The sequence below is a fragment of the Mastigoproctus giganteus genome, chromosome 6 (genome assembly GCF_048544385.1).
Source record: "Mastigoproctus giganteus isolate SK-2022 chromosome 6, ASM4854438v1, whole genome shotgun sequence".
In the NCBI taxonomy this organism is placed as follows: domain Eukaryota; kingdom Metazoa; phylum Arthropoda; class Arachnida; order Uropygi; family Thelyphonidae; genus Mastigoproctus; species Mastigoproctus giganteus.
In genome coordinates this window covers 181,389,314-181,413,570 of record NC_143580.1, presented here as the reverse complement: position 1 = coordinate 181,413,570, position 24,257 = coordinate 181,389,314, and the positions used below count along the sequence as shown (strand labels likewise).

Genomic DNA, 24,257 nt, shown 5'->3' with positions numbered 1-24,257 from the left:
TGACTCCCAGCAGTCCCTGAAATCCCCTGCACCTTGTTCTGAAGGCTGCTGCTCATTGCAATAGAAGCAATGCAAGAATCACTTTCACCTCTGCCAGCGACTACTGTTAATCTATTAGTCCGTGTATCACCAGGTGTGCGCTGTCCACGTATGCAAAATGTGTGGCGCACACATGCGCCAGGAGGCGAAAGGTAAAATTCGTTGCATTATTTAGAATATTATTTTATGATGTTTTTAATTAATGGGGATAAATTTTTGCACACACGCGCTGCACACTCCTGGCGCGCTCCTGTGTATTCTCCCCAAGCTAGCAATTTTCGAACCACCTAACGCTGCCTCGATAGCGTCAGCAAATATGATAGCGTCAGCAAATATTCTTTGCTGACGCTATCTCTCCTGTAGACGCAATCTCTCCTATTGACAAGCACAGACCAGCCTGAGAAATATTCTACCCATTGAAAAATTATACCTTGAAATATTATGCAAGAAAGCGGGTAGTAATATTATACAAGAATAAAATGACTTTAATAAAATCTGCTTTTCAAGATTTGATCAACATCAACCTTCTAAGTAGCTAAGTAAGTTTCGATCAAACCGTTAAAAAATAAAAATTAACGGTTTTACACTAGTGCCACCATAGATGTTTTCACATAAAATAAAACTTTTTCGTGTATACACCCACTGCTTTTTTTTTTTTTTTTTTTATATTTTTTTTCTTATTGAAACCCTGAGTATTGTTCTTTATTAAACATTATACGCTCAGTCTTCAGAGAGTAGCGCAATGTGGAGGCAGCGCCATTTAAAAATCACTAACTTTTTAAGGTGTCGCGTTTACACTACAAAAGTAAGCTTGGCTCTGATGATTTTGCTTTATTCCTGAAACTCAGATGCTCTTCTTCCCCCACACTACCATCGTAGTTTCTTAAGAGTTATCTATGGTTGATAACTCTACACCGATATTAAACTCTTACTCTTAACGTATTATGCCTTGTTGCAGCAGTTAGTTATTTTTAAATACTTATAACACACCGCAGAGTAGTATGATATCTTACTATTGTGTGTAACACACGCTGAGTAGTAGTATCTGCTATTTTACAGTACTTTATAGTCACAGAGTAGTAAGATATCTTGTTACTCTGTGTTTATAGTAGTAATGTCTTACTCTGACCCCAAACTTTGTTCAGGATTTGCGCTCGGAATAAGACTAGAACTGAAGTAACTCAGAAGAGTCTTTTTCGTGAAACACTTTCCATGCTTTATCTTCTTATTTCTATATTGACACACATTCATGAATAGATTTGTAGTTTATTTTATGTGTTGAAAATCCATGGGCGGTCTCTAGATAGGAGGAAGGGAGGCTAAAGCAGTGTTCAGAGGAATATAATGTAACAGAAAAAAAAAAAAAAAAATCCACATTAATTTGATCCTAAAGAATCATTAAATGTTCCGTCATTTTTACAAAAACCAGGTTTTCAATTATTAATTGTCGATTTTGCGCAATTGTTATGCACTTTAACACCAGGAACGATAGTGAACTACACGGTGATTAGTAATTGACCGATATCAGAACTCGGACCACGTGATGTGACCTTTGCTTCTTCCTCTTGTGAGAAGGATTGCTGTAATAGGTTTTCTTGTTTGAGAGTGTGCTGAACCATCACCATGGCAGATAATAACTGCGCGAAACTTTTGTCCGGTCGGGATGTTGCTAAGTAAGCTTTTAGAAATTGCTAATATTTCATACGCAAAGAAAGAATTCTTAGTTAATATGATGCTCTCCCCTTCTTTATCAGATCGCACGATTTTATCTGATCAAATGTAAAAATTCCGTTTTCTCTACAAAGGATGCTTTTTTGGTGTGGGGGGGGGGGAGGCGTTAACAACCTACCACGTTTTCTAATTGGCTTTAGGTACTAAAAGCAAAATATGCTTTTAATTAAAGAAAAATTGCGTATACTTTCAGTCTATATATAATAATAACGGGTTGTACACCATAAATTGATCTCAGTTTAGTAAATTGATCGGCAGCACGCTGCGGAACTTATTATCTTTGTTTGAAACCAGCGTAGGAATGCGCATCTATATATGCGGTTATTATTGATTATTTACGAGCATTCACGCAACAGGTTGCTCTACTTATCGTAAACTATCGTCATACGGAACTCCGCGTTACTTGCTTTGGGAGTCACAAAGTGGCCTTGGACAGAAGTATTTCTGGGCTCGCAGAAACTATTCTGAAGCGCGCTTCTCACTTCACTATTAGTCATGTGAACTTACAGTAGTTAGTGAAAATGCATCATTGCTACATATGTATATGCCTGCAAATACACAATGAACTTGCATTTAACCGGGTCTGCCAAAATATTCAATTTAACCCAGCCCCAATTTGTAACACAAATATTGCGTAGCCTGACTGGCCCCAGTTTTAACTTAAAAAATTATTCCATATTTTGAATTGCTCATGGCGTTGACCTTTTTACCAGTAGATTACAATGCTTATTAATTTTATTTCCATATTTTAAATAATATAATTTTTTTTTCAGATGTGTTTTTTGGCTAATATTGGCAAATATTGTGTTTTCAGTAAGTTGGTAACATACAGTGGCAGACAAAAAAAACTGCATCACTTGTGAATTTTGCAAATAATGTGTTTTGCGCTGCATTATAGGTTGCAGAAATGTTCAAAATACATTTTTTAGATGGGATATATATCTCTGTGAATGAAATCCAATAAAAAGACTCTACCTGATTGCCATAAATATTTTCCCAAAGGGTAAAATGCATAATTAATGGAAATATGAGAAATCATGACAACCAAACATACATTTTATTGCATTTACGTATACAAACTGAAATGACAAGTTAATGTAATAGTATTATGTACTGTAAATCGGCAAAATAAGTTCTCAGTATTTTGTTGTTCTTCTTTGAGCTGCAATTACAGCCTTGCAATGATCTGGCATACAGTTAATCAACTTCTGGATATACAGTTGCCCAATTTCGTGGTACTACACCCTTACAATGCTCTCCTGCAACTGAATCTTACTTGTTGGCTTCTTCTGAGCAATTTTTAATAGCATTCAAATCTGTACTGTTACCGGGCCAGTCCAACACTAATGCCAGCATTTCTGAGATATGACTGCACCTTGACTGCAAGGGAGAAAAACGAGGGAAAACATTGTGTAAGTATGTTTTAAGCCTTGTGAGACAAGAAGACAAACTCATCATTAAATCTAAATAGCATAAAACATACCAATTTTGCTGTGTGGCAAGGTGCTGAATCCTGTTGAACAATGCAGTTTTGGACATCTGTGTGGTGATCCCTGATAATGGGTTTTAGGCACTCCTCCAAGATAGCATTGTAAGTGTCTGCATTCACCGTTCTGTTAAACTTAATTCACCCACTCCTTTGCTTGTTATGCATCCCCAGACCATCTGACCAGCGTGGAACTTTACAGTCGGTGTTATACAGTCAGGATGGTATGCCTCCAATTTTTGTTTTCTTGGGCCGATAGGCATGCAGACCACATTTCGAAAGCCATTTTTGGTTAGTTCGTGCTCTTGTTTCAATGCAAGAGGCCATTTCAAAGTCCAGCTTTAGATCAGGAGCACTAGCATGGCAATTACAAAGGCATAGCCATTTCAAATATCGATCTTGGGAAGGCATAGTCACTCTCTTACGGCCTGATCTAGGTCTTCTCTTCACATCACCGGTTTCACGGTTTAATTTCAGCACCTGGGATACTGTTGGCAACCTATTTTATCAGCAATAGCACATGTAGAAAGCTTCCTGGGACAGAGCAACAGCTGCACTTTTTTTTTTCTAGATGTCAACTGAACATATGGCAACATGCTTACACCTCCACAAAACAGGATACTGAGCGTTTATACCCTTCCAGCACCGTATTTATAGAAACAGCCGATGCAGTACCTTGCAATTACTGTCTGATGCAATAGAAGTGTTATTTGATGCAATACCTTTGATTTGCGACAAACAAAATGACTGTAATCTTATATGTTCCTCTACAAATGTTACTTTTTTTTTTTAAGGTGATGCAGTTTTTTGTCCGCCACTGTAAATTAGAAACATGAATCACTCCAGCACTGAACCCTGATGGGTCTCCTGATGGACCCACCTCAGGGTTCAGTGCTGGAGTGATTAATATATTAGGCTATGAAGAGCAATGTCCATTGATAATCACTCTCTGTCTTCTCCCACTCTATAATCCCTTTAATGAAATCAGTAAATTGCCCTTAATGCCATACTGCTCCAGTTTTTATAACAGTCTTTTATGTGCAACAGTATCAAAATATTTTCTGAAATCAAGTATATAATATAAAAATTATTTTTTACATCCAGTTCTTTTGTCACTGTATCATAGTATCTAATTAGATTGGTCAGACAAGATTTCCCCTTAACAAATCCATGCTGTGACTGTGGTATAACTGCATTCCTGTCTGAATGGCCCTTCATTATTTCTTTGACAAGTGACTCCATTATTTTCTCTGAAACAAAAGTCAAGCTAACAGGTCTGTAATTACTCATGGTACTCTTTTTGACCCCCCCCCCTTTGTGAATTGGTGATACATTTGTCCATCTCCCATCCATGGGACTACTCCTGAATCCAATGATCCATGCAAACCGATATCCATAATCATGGATAAAGGTGTGCTTACCTCTTTTGCTGCCTCCTTTAATATAACTCAATAGATCCCACCACTCTAGTTGCCTTTTTTTTTTTTTTTTTAAATTTAGCTTCAGTAATTTTCTCCTCCACTTTCCTAGTTAAATTATTTGGATGGGCTTAGAAATGGCAGCTGGTTCTTAATATTGTGAAATGCAAGGTCTTGCAACTGGATAGTAGTAATCCTTGAGTAGCAGTAATGTATTACTTTGGTACTATCAGTCTCAAAGTTGTAGATAATGAAAATGACTTGGGAATAACTATACAATCTGATTTAAAGTTTTCTGGACAGATTGATTGAACAGCACGTGGTGTTATTTCAGTGATATATAGAAACTTTGCCAATAGATGTAGAAGTGATTGTACAGTATCTTGAATATGGCATAAAGGCTTGGAAACCCCATTTATATGAAAGATGTGTACCTGTTGTTAAGGATACAGAGAAGAATGATAACATTGTTTAGTGGAACAAAGGGTTATTCTTGTCAAGAGGGACTTAAGTTAATTATATTACAGTGTTTGTAAACTGGGCATCTGCAGAGTAACCTGATCAAGGTGTTTAACATGTTCACTGCCTCCTTATGCAAATATATGGCATTGGGTTTTTAATCAACTCTAAGGGAAAACCACCCTGTTTTTAGATCTTTTTCTTCCAATTTGACAGAAGAAAAACGGAATATTTTTGTCAAGAAATCTTCACCAGAAGCTGAATAATTCAGTTGTAGTGAGAAGAAAGCCCAATAATGTTTCTGTCTTCTCCAATTGACTCATTCCTGTGGTTTTCAATCCTGTATTATAAAAGTTGTCAGAAAATCTAGCAGCAAAAGTGTTAAGGCCTTAAAATGGTTTGAGTGAAGTAAATGCCAACAGAATTTTTACACTTAATTATAGGATATATACACATGGGGCATAAATTTAAATTAAAAAGGGACTGGATGTCTAGACATTTTTCTTTAGTCAGAGAGTGATTGGCCATTAGAATTAGCCCCACCTACTCTTGTGGAGGTTGGAAGTTTATCGATATTTAAGGAGGGTTTAGTTAAATACTTGAAAGAAAGGTGTATGAAAGGAGAGAAGGCAATATTGTTTATTTTACTTTATTTTATTTTACTTATTTCTTGGTTGTTTCTACATAAATTTGCTTCCTTGCATCGTTCTGCTGATATTAATACTAATATTAAGTGTAGGTACACCTGCTCACAAATTTTGCAATATTTGGTGTAATAGAGAAAGGCCATCCTAAAGATTTTTGACTGTGGTATTTATATTTTGTCTTGTAATGGCAGGTTGAACTCTATTTTCTGCTTTATGTAAGAAATCAAGGGATGGTACTTATAAGTTTAGCCTGCCTATACATCAAAAATTACTTGGGTCATTACCAATTATGAATGAACATTTTCTCTTCTCACACATAATTTTATTTTGTTTGATCACTGAAGAGATGGATAAACATTACATTAAAAATTTTGGTAAAACTCCAGATCTTGGGTACTAGCCATATGCACGGAGAAAAGTGGTACCCAAATAATAGATTTTAGCCAAAATTTTTTATTAGATGTTTGTAATTTTGATGCATTAAGAAGCAGATGAGTAATTTTTTTTTCTTATTTTTATAATAGAGAAATACAAAACAACCTTGCTGATGAAGTGAAGCAACTTAAAGAAGCACATCCTGATTTCAATCCCGTGCTTTCAATTGTTCAGGTATTTGTTTGGTTTTTTTACCATAATGCATCTCTGTACCTTCTTTGCTCTGAAATATATATTTATTTTCAAATATTATAACCTGTAATAATTCTAAGTTTCTTTGGATGCAAACAAATCAACTGCCTAATTCTACAACCTTTATTTAAATATTAGACAGAGTACCACATAATTTTCTTTATTTGCTGGAGAGCCTATATTTTTTTGCAAGTGGTCACAAAATGCACAATTTTTCTCTTTTTTATGTAAATTTGAGGTTGAATGTTCATCATGAATGTTGAAGTCTTGTGGTTTATATTTTATGTTAAGCTAGATTGTACCCTATTATGTACTTTGTAAAAGGATCAAATCAACTATAGTAAATACTTCTTTAATTTGGGTTGACTGAACCAAGAATCTGCTAGCCCCAGGAATTGTCTTTTTTGTGGATAGACATTGTGAAAAAGAATAGGTTCCCCATTTTTTGGAGAAGGATCAGTGATACATTGTAACAACATTCCTGTAGTTATGAACTGTTTTTGGAATTTTCTACCAACCAACGGAGTGGAGGCTATTTGTTGACTCATCAAAGCAAAGCATTAAAGGAGTTCTCCTTCATAATGGAAACAAGTATGCATTTATTCTTGTAGTCCATTCAGCACACTTAAAAGAAAATTATGAAAATGTTAAGCTTCTTTTGGAAAAAAATTCAGTACAAGGATCATGGTTTTCCAGTGTGTGCAGATTTTAAAGTTGGTCTGCTGCTCGGCTAACAACTTGGTTATGCACAAATGCTTTGCTTTCTGTGTGAGTGGGATAGTTGAGCAAGAAGTGAACACTAAAAAAAGGAAAGTGTGACCCTCGAGATAGTCGCTGAAGCCAGATTCAAAAAACAAAGACGAGCCACTAGTTGATTGAAACAAGGTATTGTTACCTCCTCTGAATATAAATCTAGGTTTAATGAAACAATTTATCCAGGTCTTGATTAAAGAAAGAAATTGTTTCAAGTATGTTTGCACCAAGTTCTCATCGCTTACATACAAAAAAAATAAGCCAGAATTTTTTTGGACCTCAAATCCACAAGCATCTTCTAGACTGTATTTGAAGAATTCCATAGACTACACTGAAAGATTTGAAACCACATTTTTAAACTCAGTTTAAAAATGTAGTGGGCAATTTTTTTGGAAATGATAAATACCCAGATTATGAGATGATCATAAGTGACATGTTGGAGAAGTTCAAAGTTAGACTGCAATAGGAGTGTTAAGATACACATCTTGCACTCTCATCAGAACTATTTTCTCAGAAAATTTAGATAGTTTAAGTGAAGAGAAAGGGGAAATATTCCATCAGGATATAAAAAAATGGAAAAACATTACCAAGAGGAATGGAATATCAATACGATGGCCGACTACTGCTAGATGCTAAGAAGAGGAACAGCTATAAAAACAAGAAGCTTGAAGAAGGTGCAAGTTTAATCTAGTCTAGTATATAATAACTCTAGTTTGTGGCCAACTGATGCAATAGAGAAAATTTCAGTTAGCTTCAAATTTCTATTAAAAATGTAGTTCAGATTATTTATCAGCAGTAAAACATAAGGAATGTTTCTTAAAATGCAGACATGTTGTCATTCGAACTGATTGGTCATATCATTTTCAAGGATTAAGTGTCTTTGTCATTTGCAAACACACTACTTTAGTAAGTTAAAGCAGTTTTTTTTAAGCAATAAAAAGCTCCTTTAATCAACCTTTAATGGATATTTAACATTTCTAAAATATTGGCGCAGAAACAGAGAAAGGCAATCATAGCTATAATGGAAATTGTAAGAAATGAGTGCAAAAATTAACAATTCAGAAATACTAGAATGGTTGTGTAAAAATTACATATAATGTAATGGAAGATTTTCCCATGATGGCATAGTGGATTTACCGCTTATCACTCATTGAGAGGGGTCTGGATTCAGATTGGAGTTTGGAGGAATTCATAGTTAGCCCCTCCCACAAGTTATTCCAGGTTTTCTGCCTGCATAACATGCAAAATGGCCAATGAAAATACACTGTTACAGACTTAACATCACAACATCACAAAAACAACAGAAAAATAGTATTATGGAATTTAGACTTAAGTATTAGAAATGTTAGCTACTAATACACTAGTCTGAAAGTTTGTACTGAGAAATGTGTTGGACAAGCATGGAAGAGATTCCTGAAGCAAATGGTTGTAATATAATAGTAAAATAGCTATCAGTAGCAGAATAAATGATCCATTGAAACTGAATGCACGTATATGATATACATATGATAAATAAATTAGGTTGACTTATTGACCACTATATGGCGATTGCAGCAGTTAGAAGCCATACAGTGGTTTCGAGAAATTTGCTATTGCAGAATACTGTTGTAGGTCATGGAAGAGCTATGAATGAAATAAAGGGTGTGTGTGTGTGTGTGTGTGTGTGTGTGTGTGTGTGTGTGTGTGTGTGTGTGTGTGTGTGTGTGTGTGTGTCATGTAGAGATCATATATTTTGCATCTAAGATATAAGAAAAAAAAGCACATTTTGGTGTGGCGAGAAAGCAGAATTTAATTATTACATATTTTTGCACCCTTATTTTATTATTATTTTTTACAAGCCATTTGAACTTTATTTAATAGTTCATCCCTGCTTACAATATATGATTTATTAAATACAAATGATCTGTTGTACTGGATTCCATGTTTAAGGAGATTAATATTGTATATATATCCAGTAATATATTTAATAACAAAATGTAGCTTTCAGGGTAACCGCTTCATCAGCAATATACAGATTCTAATGGAATAATAAAGTTAGAGACAAAAAATGTAATAGATACAGAGTTGTGCATGCTGTGATGCGTGTGTGGCTGTGAGATTGATCATTCAACTACTAGATTGGCGCTCATTGTTGGTGCATGAACTTCTGTGGGTCTACTGCCAGCGTTTATCCAGCTTCAAGACAGTTGTTTCCAAGATACGGTGTAGCCTCATGCCGTTGCAGCGATTCATGGTTTTTGAATTGCATGATATGTTGAGCGACTCTAGCCAGAGGTGGTGGTGGAAGTGCCGGGATTGTTCGATCACTTCGTAATCATGTTTAGGGTTAAGGTCATGGTGGGTCGACCAGAAATGTTCCACGATTGCAGAGTGGTGAGTGTCACCAAGGTGAATTGATCTGTCATGCTCCACAAGGCAGTCTTGAAGGTGTCTTGATCTTTCTCCTATGTAGCAACTGCCACAATCTTTGCAAGTTATGCGGTATACCTCTCCGCTACACAAAAGAGGGGCAACCGGAGTTTTCAATTTAGAAACCAGAGAATGTAAGCTCCTACTAGGTAGTTGTATGCATTTTATGCGATATTTCCAGAGGATTTTCGAAATCTGGTTCAACATGCTCGGCCGACCGGGCTAGCCGAGTGGGTAAAGTACCTGCCTGGCAACCCAAAGGTTGCGGGTTCGATTCCCGCCTCGGGCTTGGATCAAAGTACTGCAGAAAAAATCCTTGGGAGGTGCAATATGGCCACAGAAGCCGATGCGCCAACAACTACCAAATCAAAAAAAAAAAAAAAAATCAACATGCTCGGATAGTAGGGAATATAGGTGGTAGGCATATCATCAAGTGGTGATGATGGTCTCGGGCAGATTGTGAGCTCTTGCGCATGTAGCAAGCACTTGTCTAATATGTGAGTTGGATAACCACAATTGACCAGGTTAGTTTTTACCCTAGAAATCTTGGTGCGTCTAGCTTTCTCTGAGCTGGAATGGCTCCAAGCTCGGGAGAATAGAGTGCAGGCGGTGCTGTTGAGATGGCTAGGGGCGCGGCCCGATCTGTAGTTGGTAAACTGCCCACACCACATTGGCTTACAGTATACTGAGGTCTCCAGGCGTGCGCCCACACACTTTACCAGAACATCTAAGAATGGAAGGGACCTGTCTACTTCTAATTCTAAAGTGAACTGGGTGAATACTGATAAAGAATTGAGATACTCTTGTAGTGTTGTCTCCGAACCATGTGGGATTATGGTGAAGATGTCATCGACGTATATGCACCAAATTGTAATGGGTACAGGCAGGCTCAGGAATATCTGTTCCTGCAATTCCTCCATGGCCATGTTGGCCACGATGGAGCTAACAGGGGCACCCATAGCAGTACCATGCACCTGCTTGTATAGGGAATCACTTTCAATCTCTGACAGCGAGATTATGGCGTTGTTTGATGCCGTGTCCCTGTTTACATTGATTCCAGTCCAACAGTCCGTAAACTGCATCAAGCGACTTCTGGAGAATGATTCAGATATACCGAGCAGAATATCGCTATCCACAGGGGACATCTGTACTGCCCTCAACCCATGCTTGTCAGGCAGCGTCATTACCTTCGGGGATTCCCTGTACAAGCAGGTGCATGGTACTGCTATGGGTGCCCCTATTAGCTCCGTTATGTCGAACATTGCCATGGAGGAATTGGAGGAACAGATATTCCTGAGCCACCTGTACCCATTACAATTTGGTGCAGATACGTCGATGACATATTCACTGTCATCCCGTGTGGTTTGGAGACAATACTACTGGAGTACCTCAATTCTTTATCAGTATTCATCCAGTTCACTTTAGAATTCGAAGTAGACAGGTCCTTTCCATTCTTAGATGTTCTGGTAAAGCACGTGCGTCCATGCCTGGAAATCTTGGCATACTGTAAGGCAATGTGGTGTGGGCAGTTTACCAACTACCGATTGGGCCACGCCCCTAGCTATCTCAACAGCACCGCCCACACTCTATTCTCCTGAGCTTGGAGCCATTCCAGCTCAGAGAAAGCTAGACACACCAAGATTTCCAGGGTAAAAACTAACCTGGTCAATTGTGGTTATCCAACCCACATAGGCTGCCTCTGTAGCCAGGTGGGCAGGAGCAGCAGTGCGTAGCACACGCTTCTTGATTAGATTGGGGTTTGAGCCCGTGACCACCAAATATGGAGGATGCGGAAAGGTCAGGGAATGACCACCGCATATCCCCGGAGCAATATGGCCTTAGTGGCTAATGCTCCTAAAAACCAAATAACAAACAAACAAACCAACCCACATATTAGACAGGTGCTTACTACATGCGCAAAAGCTTGCAGTCCGCCCGAGACCATCATCACCACTTGATGATATGCCTACCACCTATATTCCCAACTATCCAGCCATGTTGAACCAAATTTCAAAAATCCTCATTGAATATTGCATAAAATGCGTACAACTACCTAGTAGGAGCTTACGTTCCCTGGTTTCTACCATGAAAACTCCAGTTGCCCCTCTTTTGCGTAGCAGAGTGGTTTACCGTATAACTTGCAAAGATTGTGGCAGTTGCTACATAGGAGAGAGCTCAAGATGCCTTCAAGACCACCTAGTGGAGCATGACAGATGAATTCACATTAGTGACATTGAACACTCCGCAATCATGAAACATTTCTGGTCGACCTACCATGGCCTTAACCCTAAATGCGATTACAAAGTGATCGACCAATCCCAGCACTTCCACCACCCCTCTGGCTAGAGTCACTCAACATATCATGCAATTCAAGAACCATGAATTGCTGCAAGGGCACGAGGCTACTCCCTATCTTGGAAACAACTCTCTTGAAGCTGGGTGAATGCTGGCAGCAGACCCACAGAAGTTCGTGCACCAACAATGATTGCCAATCTAGTTGTTGAATGATCAATCTTGCGGCCATGCACGCATCACAGCATGCACAACTCTGTATCTATTATGCAAGAATAAAATGCAGACTTTAATGAAATCTGCTTTTCAAGATTTTGATCAACATCAATCTTCTAAGTAGCTAAGTAAGTTTCGATCAAACCGTTAAAAAATAAAAATCTCGTGGCCATGCACGCATCACAGAGTGCACTACTCTGTAATGGCGCTTCCGTAGCCAGGTGGGAAGGAGCAGCTGTGCGTAGCACATGCTTCTTGATTAGACTGGGGTTTGAGCCCGTCACCACCAAATACGGAGGATACGGAAAGGTCAGGGAATGACCATTGCATATTCCCGGAGCAATATGGCCTTAGTTGCTAATGCTCCTAAAAAAACCAAATAACAACAACAACAATAACAACTACTCTGTAATATTATGCAAGAATAAAATGCAGACTGATGATGTTAGAGACAATTATTTGTTTCTAACGTCATTATTCCATTAGAATCTGTATATTGCTGATGAAGTATATTTGTATATCTGTATATTGCTGATGTTACCCTGAAAGCTACATTTTGTTATTAAATATATTACTGGATATATACAATATTAATCTCCTTAAATATGATTTATTGTCTAGAAAATGGTGCCCACCAAGTCTATATTTGCCAATTTTCGAACTTTGTACCTATATCTCATCAAGAATAAAACTCATACTTTTGTATTATCTGAGATAGTTATTTTTTAAAAGTGTTTTCAGTTTGAAACCCACCCACATGCCGATGAAGGAGGACGGGTGGGTTTTGTGCCTTTTGAAGATAGATAAACAATTAATGTTTTGATGATCTCTCTCACCCATTCTCACTCTCATCCAACAGCTAGTTTCAACCATTGTCATTTACATAAAATAAACCATTTTAGGCTACTAATTATAATTTAAGACCATTTTTAGCAATCATGACTACTAGGATGCAGATCCTTTCACATTTTAATCAGTTTTGTGTATTATTAAATTATGTTATTTTTTGCATGCTGCCTTTAAAATATATTGAGAAAAAAAAAGTGTACTTCCTTTTTATTTTGCCACTTTGAATGGCCTCTCTTTAAGTAAACAGATTTCATTTACTTATCACTTAACTGTAACATCACAAGGATAGAGCTCTTTGCCTAAAAGCTTTCTCAACTTTCATATTATTGATAAGTTTATCATTTGAAAGTATTACAGAAGTTCTAGGAACAAACAGGATTTTGTTAAAATAAATTCTGAACAAAAATTACACACACACACACTCTCTCTCTCTCTCTCTCTCTCTCTCTCTCTCTCTCTCTCTCTCTCTCTCTCTCTCTCTTAGATGATTAGACCGGGGTTCGAGCCCGTCACCACCAAATACAAGGATACAGAAAGGTCAGGGAATGACCACCGCATATTCCCAGAGCAATATGGCCTTAGTTGCTGATGCTCCTAAAAACCAAATAACATAACATAACACTCTTAGACTTTAGTATACAATTCATTTTTATATCTAATTTATATATCAAAACCATTATTGGTTTTGATATATAAATTAGAAAATTAACTAAACCACTTATTTCTTGAACTATTGTCACAACCAGTGCTTGCATCTCAAGTCTAGTGTAGATTTTAAGTAGTGTTTATCCATACTCATATAAATATCCATCGGTTGCTGCTCATGGACAATGACCCTCCTATATGCATGCATTGTTTATCACAAATTAGAGTTCAACATGTCCTCTTAGACTGTTAATTTTATTCTCACATCAGAAATACTACCTTTTGCTCTCTGACAGAAATGCAAGAACCCTTATCACTAACCCATCTGTTGGGAAACAATGCTAATCTAGATGAGCTATTCACCTATCTCAAAAAAACCAGACTATATGAATATTTCTAACCTCAAATAAAGCAAATTTACAGCATCTATCGAAACACTGGAATACGCATATTTTGGCCTAAGTTGCCTTTGTGTCTATAAACTTCTACACCAACCAAGTCATATAAATCTATTTTATTAGTGTTACATGCTTGCCATCAAACAAATAAATGAGGAATATTAAAATCACCTTTAGAATTGCTTTCTGGTCTTCCAAATTAAAATTATCAGGGAAAGAAACATAGTTCGGAGAAAAAGTGCTTTTACCTTTTCAGTTCTTTCCCCCCCACTCTTTTCCTCTTGTATATTAATGACCTTCTTCCATTGACTTGAAATCCTATCCACAGTTTTGCCAATGATAGCACATTGCATTCCACTTTCCATTTTGAGAAACCTTGCCCTGCTCAATCAGCTTCAACTTCTCAAAAATCTGTTACCAATTCCTTAAATGCTGATCTTCAGGTAATTTTCCAGTGGGGCAAAGACAACTTAGTTGATTTCAACCCTTCTAAAACTCAGTCTTGTCTTATATCTCGCAAAAAGGATTCTTCTGCTCCTATGCTTATCTTTAGTGACACTCTGATTTCTAGGCAAAATGATATATCTCTTTTGGGGATTACCCTGATGTCTGATCTCTCCTGGCACAAGCACATTACAAATAATGCTTCCTCTGCATCTAAAAAACTTGGTTTTCTCTTTCGCTCTGGGCGTTACTTTTCTTTCAAACAGCTGCTAACTCTGTATAAATCGCAAATCCACCCTGCCATGGAATATTGTTCCCACATCTGGGGTGGTGCCCCCAAACCTCTCTCAGGCTTCTTGATTCCATTCAGAAGAGGGCAGTTAGGTTAATTAATGATTCATCTCTAACAGAGTCTCTCCACTCACTGGCTCATAGACATACTGTTTCTGTTGCATGCCTCTTCTACAGATACTTCCATGGGTGGCCCGACTGGGCTAGCCGGGTGGGTAAAGTGCCTGCCTGGCAACCCAAAGGTCGTGTGTTCGATTCCCGCCTCGGGCTTGGATCAAAGTACTACAAATACCTTGGGAGGTGCATTATGGCCACAGAAGCTTCAACAACTACCAAAAAAAAAAAAAAAAAAAACTTCCATGGGCACTGTTCTTCTGAATGGGCTTTGTAATTCTTGCTCTCTCCTTCAAAACAGTCTGAACACGTGCTGCCACCAGCCAACATTCATTTACTGTCCAACTTCAAACTCACAGAACCAACTTTTCATCTTCCTTGTTTATTCATTCAACTGCCATTTTCTGGAAAAACCTTCCTTCATACGTATTTCCTGAAAATTACAGTCTACAGAAGTTCAAGTCCAGTGTCAATAAATATCTTCTTTCGTCTTCTCAACCTCCAACCCAAGCATGGTACTAAGTATTATAGGTTCCAATACCTCTCGTGTTTGGGGTTTACATAAAAAAAAAAAAAAACTGATCTAATGAACTGACATTAAAATATGTGGAACTAAATTTTTGCACCTCAGAAGAATGACTCAAGAACACTGGAAATAATGTGACAAGAATCCATCTCAGCACTAGCAGGTTTATGATTATGTATGGGAGCACCAGTTGAAAAGCAGACAGCTGAGTTTTGATTACTCAGGTTTTATTTTCAGCCACAATAGAAGGTCTTAGAGCAGGCTGAAATGCATGGCTAATAAAATCTAAATTCAGAAGATGTTACCTATAAACAGCAGTGCAGTAATTTAGTTTTAAATTCTTTTAATGCAAATATATTTTAATAGTTAGTGTCTATAATATTAAGCAAAGTTATTTTTCATTTTATGTAGAGTAGTGTAAGTCATCTTAGTAAATTTTCCCACATTTGAGTAACATGTCCTTCAAAGTATCTAGAAAATCATTTCTGATGAATACTTTGAAGGAAAATATATGGAAAAAATATATGGAAAAAATTAATTACTAAATCTTAAGCCTGTTTTCAGCCTATTCTGGGGTCAACAGGGTTGCTTTTCAATTAAAGTTCTTTAAAAATATATCTCCATATCAGATAGTTAGTCTAATTATTAAATATTTACATTTACAAAAAAGAAGCTTATGTATCTCTAATTCTATTAAGTGTGCTATTACATGCATGCCAAGTAGGAATGTATACTGTATTTACAGTTTCCGATTTACTCCATACCTTTGGCAATTATAAAGCTTTACCATTATTGTTCCCTCTCCATTCAGTGTGGTTTCCCCCCCCCACCGCTTTGGCTACAACCAGGATTTTTTTTGATTGAGAGGAAATAGTAATTCTCAAGTGAAGATAATTTTATTGAAATTGTAATTCATAAACACTTTGTTTACAACCCAGTTAAAGGCCAGATTAGAGATCCCAGCTCTAAACTAACATATACATCTACTTTAACTCTTTCTCTTGGCATTTGTCTCGTCTCGTGTTGCCATAGAAATAATTTTTTTGAATAGCAATGTTCTGGATGCTTTTGTCACTGATAGATCAACATCTAGAGCATAGCAATACACCAAATGTAATTTATGTGGCTCTGTAAAAGAAAACGTTAAATTTCTGGCTATTTTCAATAAGTAATTTTTTTTTTTTTTTTTTTTTTTAAAGTAGGGTATCATTTATCTTATTAACTCATTGCCCTAATTTATATTAAATGTGTATAGTTTGTATTTTCTGTTGTGTAAATAATCTGTTTTGTTATATCTGTTATTGTTGAAAAGTATTTTTTTTTTTTTTTAGGTTGGTGGTCGTGAAGATTCTAATGTTTATATTCGTATGAAAACAAAAGCTGCAGCACAAGTGGGTGTAACAGTAAACCATGTCAAGTTACCACGAACAATAAATCAAGACGAGGTAGAACTATATTCTGGTGATGTTTTTATAATAACAGTTACATAATGTCTAGCAGGTACATTGGCATACAGCACGCACTAAAAAAAAAAAAAAAAAAAAAAACCCTCAGAAATTTAAATATATATCAAATTACTTTGGGGTAAAATTTAATATTCTTTCAGTTGATGTTCAGTTTCAATCAGCGTTATGTTTTTCAATTGGAAAAGTATAGCCGTAAAAAATTCCTTTATGGCACCATGTTTCTACAAAAAACTGTACACTGCACTTACACATGTTAAATTTTATTTATTTATTTATTTTTTTTACCATTTTGCTATCCTGAGATTTGGCCATAAGATAATCAGGGATTTTTTTTTGGTTAACAAGACTATTACTAAAGAAATTTCTTGATTTTATTATCTTATATAGTATCAGAATTAATAATAAAGCTGTTAATGTCTCTCATTTTATATAGAAAAACTTTTTTAAAAAATCTGATTGAACTCTGTACACCAACAAACCTGATACTGTTTTTTTTTTTTTTTTCTTTTGGTGATTACTACATTACTAGATAGTTTAAAGTTCTGAATCTTGTTTAGGTAACAAATGTATGAATTTTATATGAACTTAAGATGGTTTTGACAAATTGTTGAAGTTGATAGCCTAAATAAATTTAAGGCTCAGCTGGACAGGTATTTCGAACGAACGGAGGGGTGAAATGGGAGTAGTGGTTGTTTTCTTTTTTTTTTTTTTTTTTTTGGCTGATGCTGAATAAGCTTGCTTTCTTGCATCATATGCCTCTGCTAATGCTAATGCTAATGCTAAATACTTTGTCACTTACTGAATATTATGCAAAAATCAGTAAATATTATTGTTTTAAGGTTTAAGATATATGAACTAGTTCATAATTGTTTATTGCTACTATTGGGAGCATATTTCTAAGATTTTTTGAAAAATTAAAAGATAAATTAAATTAAAAGGTGAAATTTCTAACATCTAAACTTTTCAGAAGTCCATGCATTCAATTCTTGTAAGTAGTAGTAGTGCTAGAGTCAACTACCAAGAGTGTAGAATTTTATTGATTACTTAAGTTTTTACATTTAACAGAATAATGTCCAATTTTTGATAAGTTCGAGTCTATTACTAGGAGAAATAAAAGTATTACCCCCACAGTTCAGCTACATGTTCCTTTTTTTTTTTTCTTTTTTTTTTTCTTTTTTTTTTTTCTTTTTTTTTTTCTTTTTTTTTTTTTTTTGATCAATTTGCTATCCTGAGATTTGGCCATAAGATAATCAGGGATATATTTTTTTTTAGATAACAAGACTGCTACTAAAGGACTGTTACTAACAGTGGGTTACTGGCTGCAGTCTCGGGTAAAATATGCAAACATGGATATGCACATTTTGAGATCATGGATGTATGCTGCCAAAAAAAATGCACAGCTCGTTATTAACTGTTGCAGTCCTTTATTATGCCAATAACTAGAGGAATTTCTGAAGTCCACTTCAATCAAGGCTGTAGTTAGCTGATCTCATTCCCTCTTTTGGGGAATAGTTCTCCCTCCCACAAGTTATTTTGGGATTTTCAACCTGCACAACATGCAGATCAGCTGTGGACACACTTCCATAGAGAAGTGCATACAGTCAGTCCTCGTATAACACGTGTTTACACTACACGAATTCGATCATACACGATTTATAAGTACGGGAACGATATCTTATATAACACGAACCGAATTCGCTTATGCACGATTTGCCTTTGTGTTTACAAGAAGTGGCAGTCGAACGCAGAATCACATCAACCAAACGCAACACGATAGGAATGAAGAGAAGATTCTGAAAATGTATTTATGCTAGAAAGCATATCAGTGAAGGGGAAGCACATTTCACCATAATAACGTAAAAACCAACACAATTCCAGCTATCGGTATAATTGCAAATGCAATCAGATCAAGTTTACTACCAGTTTATAACAGATTCCACTAGCAGAAACGCAAATGGAAATTGTTTTTATTGTTTTATGGTAGTAACCCCTAGAAATGTGCTTTAGTAAAATGTGAGGTGTTAATAGTGTATCTCTGCCTTTACGGTGTTGTTTTTTCAGTTGCTATATGCGCGCAGCTTTGTTTATGCGTATCAAGCATGCCTCCTCGTTTTGTGATTGTGCTTTATTCCCTAAAAATGAGTAAAATTCTTAAAAGGTGTGAAAAGAAAGCGTCCTAGTGAAGACCATGCAGATTCAGAGAGAAAAAGAAAAGCAATATCGATAAACAGAGGAGGACTGGGTAAAAAATTATTACCCGGGAAAATTTATAGTGGCCTCATACTATGGTTTATGGCCAAAATCACACCGGCCTCCGGCCCACCGGGGTTTTCCCGGTAAAGCTTATGGCCAGTCCGCCTCTGTCGATAGAGAAAAAATATGAAATTGTGAAACGCTTTGAGCGAAATGAAAGACCATGTGATATTGCACGTGCTACAGACCTAAATGAGGCAATGCCGAGAATTAGAAAGAAGGCAAAGAAAATAAAAACAACTTTCATAGCAGGAACAACTCAAAGTGTAATTAAAATCCATTACACAAAGAATTGAAAGAGATGGAACGGCTGTCATCTGTTTGGATAGAAAATCAAACAAAAAAACTAGTTTGCTTACGATAGAAGCAAAAGCATTAGCAATATTTTATTACGATTTTTTATTGTGTTTGGTAATGTTTTGGTTACAAATGTGTGTTCAATCTTGGGTGGTTGGCACCTAACCCTATTTTTCCCATAGGGCTTGTTGTTTATATTGCACGATTTTGCATTGCACGAGGGTTTCTAGGAACACAACTATCGTGCTATACGAGGACTGACTGTAGGGGAACGATATCGTATATAACACGAACCGAATTCGCTTATGCATGATTCGCCTTTGTGTTTACAAGAAATCGCAGTCGGCCCGGAATTACCCCAATTGAACGCAACACAATAGGAATGAAGAGATGATTTTAAAAATGTATTTATGTTTTTTATATCAGTGAAGGGGAAACGCATTTCACCATAATAACGTTGTTGTTTGGTTTTTTTTAGGAGCATTAGCAACTAAGGCCATATTGCTCCAGGATATGCGGTGGACATTCCTTAACCTTTCCGCATCCTCCGTATTTGGTGGTGACGGGCTCGAACCCCGGTCTAATCAAGAAGCGTGTGCTACGCACTGCTGCTCCTTCCCACCTGGCTACGGACGCGCCTCATAATAATGTAAAATTCCAGCTATCAGTATTATTGCAAATGCAATTAGATCGAGTTTACTACCAGTTTATAACAGATTCCACTAGCAGGAATGCAACTGGAAGTTGTTTTTATTGTTTTATGGTAGTAACCCCCAGAAATGTGGTTTAGTAAAATGTGAGCTAGTGAGGTAGAGTTGTCTCTGCCTTTACGGTGTTGTTTATTCAGTTGCTACACGCGCACAGCTTTGTTTATGTGTATCAAGCGTGCCTTCTCATTTTGTAATTGTGCTTTATTACCTAAAAATGAGTAAAATACTTAAAAGGTGTGAAAAGGAAGCATTCTGGTGAAGACACTACAGATTCAGAGGGAAAAAGAAAAGCAATATTGATAAACAGAGGCAGACTGGGTCAAAAATTCTTACCCAGGAAAGTTTGTAGTGGCCTCATACTAGTGTTTATGGCTAAAATCATACCGGCCTCCAACCCACCGTGGTTTCCCTGGTAAGGCTTATGGCCAGTCTGCCTCTGTCAATAGAGAAAAAATATGAAATTATGAAACGCTTTGAGCGAAATGAAAGACCATGTGATATTGCACGTGCTACAGGCCTAAATGAGGCAACGCCTAGAATTACAAAGAATGCAGAGAAAATATAAACAACTTTTATAGCAGGAACAACTCAAAGTGTATTAAGACAAAGAATTGGAAGAGATGGAACGGCTGTCATCTGTTTGGATAGAAAATCAAACAAAAAACAAGTTTGCTTATGATAGAAGCAAAAGCATTAGCAATATTTTATTACGTAATAGTCGTAATAAAATACCTATTTTTTTACGATTATTTATTGTGTTTGGTAATGTTTTGGTTACAAATGTGTGTTCAATCTTCGGTGGTCAGCACCTAACCCTATTTTTCCCATAGGGCCTGTTGTTTATATTGCACGATTTTGCATTGCACGAGGGTTTCTAGGAACACAACTATCGTGCTATACGAGGACTGACTGTATATACAGCTATGAGAAACAAACTCTAGTGTTTAAATATTTATTTTTATTTTTGTATTAACTGTTGCACAGGTTTATTGGCTGCAGTAGAACATTTATATCACCCTGCAAACGCCTCTAGCCACAACAGCCATACTGAGGAGTAAATGGATTATTAATATTAGTAGTGGCAAATGATGCAAGAAATGAAGCTTATACAGTATCAGCCAAAAAAAAAAAATTCCCACTTCAACTATCCATCCCCTTCAGTAGTCTGTCTAGTTCTTCTTTGAATTTATTCAAACTATCTACTTCCACAAAAAACAGGTGGAAGCTTGTTCCAGCAATCAACCACCCATTGGCTGAAGGAAAACTTCCCCACATCTATTCTGCAACCATTCTTCCTTAGTTTGAATTTGTCCCATGGTATGCATAGACTGAGCAAGAGGAAGAATCCCATCTGCATTCAATTTGCTCAAGCCATTCAAAACCTTAAGCACCTCAGTCAGATCACATTGAAGGTGCCAAGTCTCCATATGCTGCAGTTTGCAGAACTTAAGCCTTTCTTGGTAAGAAGACACCTTTGTAGGCACACTATAGCCAACGTAGCTAATGCGCCAATAAACACCCATACCACAGGACCCCTTTGTTCACCTCACCAATCTCATTGCCCTCTTTGTATCCATTCCAGCATCTCTACATCCTTCCTAAAGTGAGACCTCCAGACCTGTATGCAGTACTTAAGATGTGACCTGACCATTGCTGTATACAATGGGATAATCACCTTCTTTTTTCCTGCTAGAAAAATCCCATGAGCTGCCCTGGCAGCCTGTCTGCACTGCTCAGAGAATTGCATATCTGACTGCACAGCTACCATAAATCCTTTTCATTCTGCACTACTCTGAGTGTAGTACCACTCAGTATGTTACTCTGAGATTACTGCTACCCATATGCAGTACCTTGCATTTGTTAATGTTAAACATCAATTGCCATATCTCAGCCAGTCTGCCTAATTTTTCTAGACCTTGTTAGATCTATCAGTTAATATGGCAGTGTTTAGTAGAAACTTTATTTTTATATGTACTAAAATATAACAATAGCTAGTTCAATTGTCAATAAACAATTATTTTGTATCATTGTTGATGATTTATTCTGTTTAAAGTTCTAAATTAACTAAATAGCTACACAAATTCTATTTTTCCAGTTACTAGATGAAGTTCAGAAACTTAATGATGACCCTTCAACTCATGGCATAATTGTTCAAGTAAGAAAGCCAAATGGATATATGCTTATATAGAATTTTACTCAAATAATATTAGCGAAATGTGTCCTTTGTGTCTCACTTCTCTTCCCTAACAGAATTATGTACATATATGTATGTTAATATCAAGTCAGGCTAAATAACACTGATTGATAAATTTAAACTTTTTTGTCTTCTCAATAAAATATGTTATCCAATGTATTTTGTAGTGCTGAACATGAATAGGACCTTAGAATTTTGCTATCATTGATTCAATGCCTAACTCATATAGTGTTTCTTTAACTAAGGCTGTGTGTGTGTGTGTGTGTGTGTGTGTGTGTGTGTGTGTGTGTGTGTGTGTGTGTGTGTGTGTGTGTGTGTGTGTGTGTGTGCGTGTGTGTGTGTGTGCGTGTGTGTGCGCTCTTACATTGTTGTGATGCTACTGCATCACAAAATGTAAGAATTGCATATCTGAAACATACTTGATTTTAAACATCTGTGGTGATGCTACTCCATCAAAACAGATGTTTCAAATCAGGTCTTTTCTAGCTCAATTTCTGATTTAATTGCTCTAGAACTTCACTATAATATTCTCCAGTCACAGTACAATGTTTATTCGTATTATGATTGTAAATAATGCCTTTCGTATTAAAAAAGGTCATATTTATGTGCTTGCCAAAGGTTTCACAGAATGTGCCTTTTTTGGATTATTCATAATTTTTAGAGGTGGAGATGTAATGTGTGCTTCTATTGTGGGCTTTGTTTTGATTCAGGATCAGAGTAGTAGATCCAGGATTCATCTCCAGTGATTACTCTGCTTAAAAAATTACTTTTGACATTGGTAGATATTTTAGAAACAAATGTAATGTCAACTCTAGGAAACGTCAACTGAAGCATGTGAAATGTTAAGAGTCTTATAGTGACTCTGTGCTTCCATATAGCACAACTCACAGGTGATTTAGAATGTTTAAAGATGAACATGATTCAATTATAAAAATCGGTGGTCTTGGAGTTTCAACCGCTGTCACCACACAAACCGTAAATTCTGCTTCTGTAATCAAGAAAGAAGATCGTCATATAACAGTAAGGTAGTTGGCAGAGATGTTGAGAATATTAGTAGGAACCACATACAGTATTCTTCATGACCATTAAGATGTGACACATGTTTGTGCATTCTGGGTTCTGCGACTACTCACAACTGAGCAACAGCGCAAGTTTGTGTGGTTTGTCAGGAGCTGCAATGGATGGTTACTGGAGATGGAGAGGTTCTGCACAAGGTTATAACAGTGGATGAGACATGGCTTCTTCATTTCAATCCAGAGAGTAAGCAACAAAGATCTGTTTGAAAGTCTGCATCATCACCAACATTGAAAAAGCAAAAGTTGTAGCTTCTGCAGGAAAGGTTGTGGTTGTCTCTTTCTTTGATATTCAAGGAATGGTTTACCAGCATATTGCCACACCATACGATTGTTATGGGACCTTACTACTGAACTGAATTGCACACTTTGTGGGATCACATTCTTTGCACATGACCACAACTGCACAAAGTTGGGTGGATGCTGCATCACGGCAATAATGCAAAACCTCACATTGCTCATACTGTCATCGAGTACTTAGCCAGCATTAATGTCAAATGTGTTCTTCATCCACCCTACAGCCCTGACCTTTCATCGTGCAGTTTTTTTTATTTCCAAAGTTGAAGGAGCTGTGAGGAAATGTTTTCAGTAATTGGATGAAGCTGTAAAGACATCAGAGGCATGGGCATTGGCTGGACAGTTTTCAAATATGTGTGATATCTTATGTTTCAATAAATTAATGAAAATATTAAAAATTGTGTATTACTTCGAAATCCAAAGGTGGTGCACTTGCACCATGCTGCCGGTGCCCATGATCAGAGGCAATTCTGAAACACACGTTGAAAAATGTGTTTGAGATCTAACAGATTTTTCTGTTTGAAAACAATATAAATAAATAAAGTCAAAATATATGCCTATGATCCTATGTACGTCAATAGTAATAATAACTGAACTTTATAAGTTGTGCACTTACCTTTAAC

The 24,257-nt window shown here is 36.7% G+C and overlaps 1 protein-coding gene across 1 annotated transcript in view; it reads left to right on the top strand.

The window, feature by feature from the left end:
* Positions 1-1,578: 1,578 nt before the first annotated feature.
* Positions 1,579-24,257, top strand: part of LOC150084788 (C-1-tetrahydrofolate synthase, cytoplasmic-like) — an 86,798-nt gene continuing 64,119 nt past the window's right edge. Inside the window, exons 1-4 of the mRNA XM_090376600.1 lie at positions 1,579-1,712; positions 6,305-6,389; positions 16,676-16,789; positions 22,166-22,225. Coding sequence (XP_090232726.1) covers positions 1,663-1,712; positions 6,305-6,389; positions 16,676-16,789; positions 22,166-22,225 — 309 coding nt within the window. The 5' untranslated portion in view covers positions 1,579-1,662. The remainder of the gene's footprint in view (positions 1,713-6,304; positions 6,390-16,675; positions 16,790-22,165; positions 22,226-24,257) is intronic.